A 4,760-nucleotide genomic window follows, 5' to 3' on the forward strand; every position below is an offset into this window, starting at 1 on the left:
TTAGTTTGTCTTTTAAGATTTTTCTCTTGCTTCAGAGCAACACACACGCAATTTATTTAAAAACACATGGGAAAGAAGGAGGGAGCGGCGGCTTGTCCTAACTAGCCGGGGGCGTCCAAGGAGGCGCAGCTGCCACGCCTTCCCAGAGCTCCGTTTGCTTCTCTCCCCCGCCCCGAGCGCTGCCTGCAGGCTGGCCATTCGTCAGGTAGAGCTAACCACGCTCTACTTAGCGAATGACCACCTTGCAGGCAGCGCGGCTCTCGTTAACGCTCGGCCGGGCAGGATGGGAGAGAAAGGAGTAAACGGAGTTCTGGAAAGGAAAGGCAGTGCCTCCTTTAAATGCCCCCGGCTAGTGTTTAGGACCAGCCGCTCCCGGAAAGAGGCTAATAATTGTGCACTGAGCTCAGCTCCAAGGAGAGGTTTGGGTGGTTGTTGTGTGTGTATGTTTAAATCACTACGTGCCTCCTCCAGGCTCTGTGCCCTGCTTTGGCAGATGCCACCCTTGACCTCTTCAGCGCCACCATCTGAGTTTCAAGGTCTAAGCTTCAGGACAGGACGCCTGACACTGCCGATAATGATTGCCCTCTGTGATACTTACTGGAAAAGCCCAGAAGGATAGGCGAAAGTAGGCTACAAAGACGACTTTCCCCCCCCAAAGGAGAGTCACAACTTTGTCGAGTGGGTCAAACTCCACACTTGCTTTTGTCTTGTCATGTCCTGAAACACATTTTTGTGTTTATGTTTGTGTTTATGCCTGTGATATTGATGTAACATTGCTGCCTGTTGAGTTGTGTGTTGTTGTGATATTGCTGGTGTAGTGGCTGGTAAGTCCAGTCCTCCACACATGCATGTGTCTTAGTAGCTCTTACAGTGAAGCTGTCAACCTCATCCCTCTTGGTAATAGCCTAGATTTCATAATAGGCAACTCAACACTGGTCCTATTGCGTCTCGTTTAAAGTTTATCCTTCAGCTATAAGTATAAAAATTGTCCTTGTTTAAACAAAGAAAAGCAAAACTTATCGTGAGTTTAAGAAAGAAGAAAGAAAGAAAGAACAGAAAGCAGCTAGGGAGACCAGCTCCAAAGGAGAGACTTTATTTCTATTTAAAACACACACAACAACCACCACCAGGTGCCTCCAGGATCTATGCCCTGCCCTGGTAGATGCTACTCTTAGGCTCCTCCAACACCACCTGAGTTTCAGGTGGTTATAACAAAACAGCATCCAAATTCTGGTTATAACAAAACAGCACCCAAATTATTCTTAATACCAATGTGTGTAAGGTGATATTTTATTGTCTTTTGGTTTTTGTAGGGGAGATTTGCCTCTGGAATGATAAGCATGAATTATCTAAAATAGTTGCTTGATTAGTTAGGTGATGGCTTGGTTTTTCTCCTTCAAATTAGTACTTTGTTGTGACTTCTTATGACTGAGATAACTAGTCTTGAACTCTGCTAATTAGCTTTGATTTTAAACTTTATCAAAGTCACGGAATCAGATGGAACAAAATGAAACAAGTATTGACAATTCCAGATTCAGTAGTGCAGAAATGTTTGCCAATTGCCAAAATGCCTTATTCAGAACTCTGTGGAATATATATGTAGGCACTTTAGTGCTCTGAATGTAATTTTCATAACGATAGTGAGAATCTCTCTGAGTAAGCTGAAGACAAATGATAGGTGTGTTTCCCCCCCCCCCGCCTTTAGAGAGCTAAAGCTAATATGATGGAGCATTGTTACCTGTGGTGAACATAGTCATTCCACTGCCACCTCTGTGCACATATTATGCAGGTGTTTGTAATGGTTCAAAAACCTCCAAAATCTGTTTGACTAGAAATGAATGGATGTGGGGGCAGAGGGCAAAATGTGTGTGTACACCATGGAAAATGATACCTCCTGCACCATCTGTCTCTAGCTCATGTTAGGTTTCAAAATCTACAGGAAATACTTAGATTCTGTTTATGCAAAGTTTCAAACATTACTGTGAAAAGTAGGCTTGAATTCACTTTTGTGAGTTTGTAGAGAAGGTTCCTATTTTGGTTGCACACACATATGCCAAGATTTATATTAAACATTTTAATCAAAATTAAGAAAATGTACTGTAAGAATAGCAGAACCCAGTTTGTTCAAAAAGCAAATATTTGCACAGCTTCATAACAGCAACAGAACAGTTTTTAATGATACCTTTGTTTTTTATTAAACATGTAAGCTTTTTTGCCTGCATAAAGTATTGCTTTAAAGAATATCTGTTATACAGTTACATAATCATGCTTAGTCATTTTCCTCGCTAGTTTGCATATCTTTTCAATGAGCAATCAACATATATTCATCAAATTTTCAAAAGTTACATGAGAGCTAAATGCAGGGGGGAAGGTGGGAGGTGTATAGGTCTGGAGATATAGCTAAAGCATTCAATTTTCAGCAGCATATGTTATTCTAATTACAAATCGTTCATGCTCAGAACTGAAATGCTTCCATTTTAGGTGGCTGAAATAGCTTCAGCAACTCTTCATATATTACATTTTAGTCATGTTTATCATGTAGTAGAAACCAAACAGGAAATATATGCAAGTGGAGTGAAAGTTAATTTTATGTGCTTTAATAAAAAGCTCTTCTCATTATACTATTGCAGCTGACATTGGATAGCTGGAATCTACATTTATACTCATTACTCAAACTTAATACAAACTTCTAGATTCCCCCCCACACACACCCCCACACACCCCGCTCTTTCTTTCCATACCCAGCTTGGCTTAGAATCCTACTAGGTAGTCCCAGCAGTCCAGGCCAAAATCCTGAAGGCTTATACATCTCTCCCTTTGCCCTTTGTGCCTCCCACCTGCATTGAGGTGGCTGATGGGAGCTTCTTCCTATTGCCAAATAGGACACTTGACTCTGTAGATGAAAAGGACAGGGCTGAGCTTTGTAGATCTTCCTTGGTGTTATGAAAAACAGGGATGCTCTTCAAAGCTTGCTGTCGAAATTGCTGATCCATAAAGACGTAGATGATAGGATTAATGCAGCTGTTTGTGAAGCCCAGGCAAGCACTGATGGTCACCCCCCACCTGAAAGCCACTAATGCCTGGCAAGACAGATCCAGGTTCTGGGCCTTGATGACGGTGATGTATGCCTTCAGGGTGTGAAAAGGCAGCCAGGAACAGATGAAGACTCCAACAATGGCAAAGATGATTTTAAGGGCATTGTTCCTCCTCTTGCCTAGGCTGACATGGCCTCGAAGCTTGGAGAAGATTGAGCAATAGCAGAACAAGATTACTCCTAAGGGAAGCAGGAAGGTAACGATGAGTAAAACCAAACTGAAAGCATTGGGGGGTTCACCTTCACACAAATACTTGCTGGTGCCATCCACGGGGCTCAATTTTCTGTAGACTACAGATGGAACTCCCAGCAGAAGGGAGGTCACCCAGACGCAACCAAGGCTCATAATGATGTTTTTCTTTATGCCAATGGACCTGGAATCCCAGTGCTTTGTCACCACAAGGAAGCGTTCCACACTCATCCCCATCAGGAACAGGATGCTGGAGCAACGGTTCACAGAGATGGTATAGCTACAAAACTTGCACAGCCCCTCTCCGAAGGACCAGTAGCCAAGAGCATTGGATACAGCCCAGAAGGGCAGGGTACATACAAAGACCAGGTCAGCCACAGCCAGGTTGAGGACAAAGTTGTCTACAAGCCTCTTGCTGCCTTGTTTCCGTGCCATTAGCAGAATCACAAACAAGTTGCCAAAGAAACCAATGAGGAAAGTCATGAAATAGAGAGTGGGGATGACGATGTATGCATATGGGAGCTCTTGCGGGTAGCACTTGTCATAATCCATAAAGCCGTAATAGTCTACGGTGAATGGTTCAAAGCTGCTGTTCCCATTTTCAGTCGTCACTGATTCAGTCCCCAGCCGAGCAGGTTCCATCTCAGTCAAAAAACCACCAAGGCGTCTTCAGCAGGACTGTTGCGAGGGCTGCCCAAACCACACTTGGTCTTAAAGCAGGCTGAGAAGGGTCTTTTAAAAGAAAAAATGGAGAAGTCAGTGGTTTTCTTGTTGATCTGAAGAAGGTCTTTTCAAAGACCTGGTAACTTCCTCTTGTTTTCTTGAAGGGTTAGGGCTGGTGCTAGGCAACAACTGGAAGATCTGAGATGAACCTAATTTTGAAAACCATGTGAGATAGTTGGAAGTGGGTATTGGTGTACTTGGGTGTGGCTGTGGCTACAATACAGGCAGCCTTGGGGGTGGGGTGGACTCTGCAGTAGCAGTTTTAAATAAGATATTTGCAAATGTGAGAATTGTTTTTCTTGTTGCAGACTATTTTTTAGGACAGAATCTCTCTTCCCCTTCCCCTCCCCACTGCAAATTCACACCTAAAAGAACATTATTTGCCCTCCTACATCATGCTAATGTCAGAATCTGCTACTCAGGGTCACTGTTCCCTCTAAGGCATGCGCACATGCATAGGCTCACACATTTTTTGATGACCACTCAGTTAATTTTAGATCCCGCTCAGACTGAATCAGGAAGGTCCCACTCTGAATGCACATGTGCACACACATTGCCTTGATACTGCCACCCAGAACAAAACTCATTCTGCACACGGATGAAAAAAATTAGAACACTGCTCAGGGTTGCATTTGCAGTGTGGTTTCTGTCTCCACCTGAGCTCTCAAAGGTATTGGCATGCATTAAGTTAAACTGTGAACCTGGCCCCTCAAATGCATGGTACAGATACAAAGTGCAATTGCTATACCTGTG

General features: G+C 43.4%; 1 protein-coding gene across 1 annotated transcript; it reads right to left on the minus strand.

Moving 5' to 3' along the window:
- Nucleotides 1-2,801: 2,801 nt before the first annotated feature.
- Nucleotides 2,802-3,976, minus strand: GPR25 (G protein-coupled receptor 25). Its single transcript, XM_053245865.1, has one exon. The coding sequence runs from the start codon at nt 3,924-3,926 to the stop codon at nt 2,802-2,804; it is 1,125 nt and encodes a 374-aa protein (XP_053101840.1). The 5' UTR covers nt 3,927-3,976.
- Between the last annotated feature and the right edge of the window lie 784 nt (nt 3,977-4,760).

This window comes from Hemicordylus capensis, chromosome 4 (assembly GCF_027244095.1).
Source record: "Hemicordylus capensis ecotype Gifberg chromosome 4, rHemCap1.1.pri, whole genome shotgun sequence".
Classification (NCBI taxonomy): Eukaryota; Metazoa; Chordata; class Lepidosauria; order Squamata; family Cordylidae; genus Hemicordylus; species Hemicordylus capensis.

Excerpts from the sequence above, each read along its gene's own strand:
- GPR25 (XM_053245865.1), bottom strand. The coding sequence starts at position 3,926 with ATGGAACCTGCTCGGCTGGGGACTGAATCAGTGACGACTGAAAATGGG.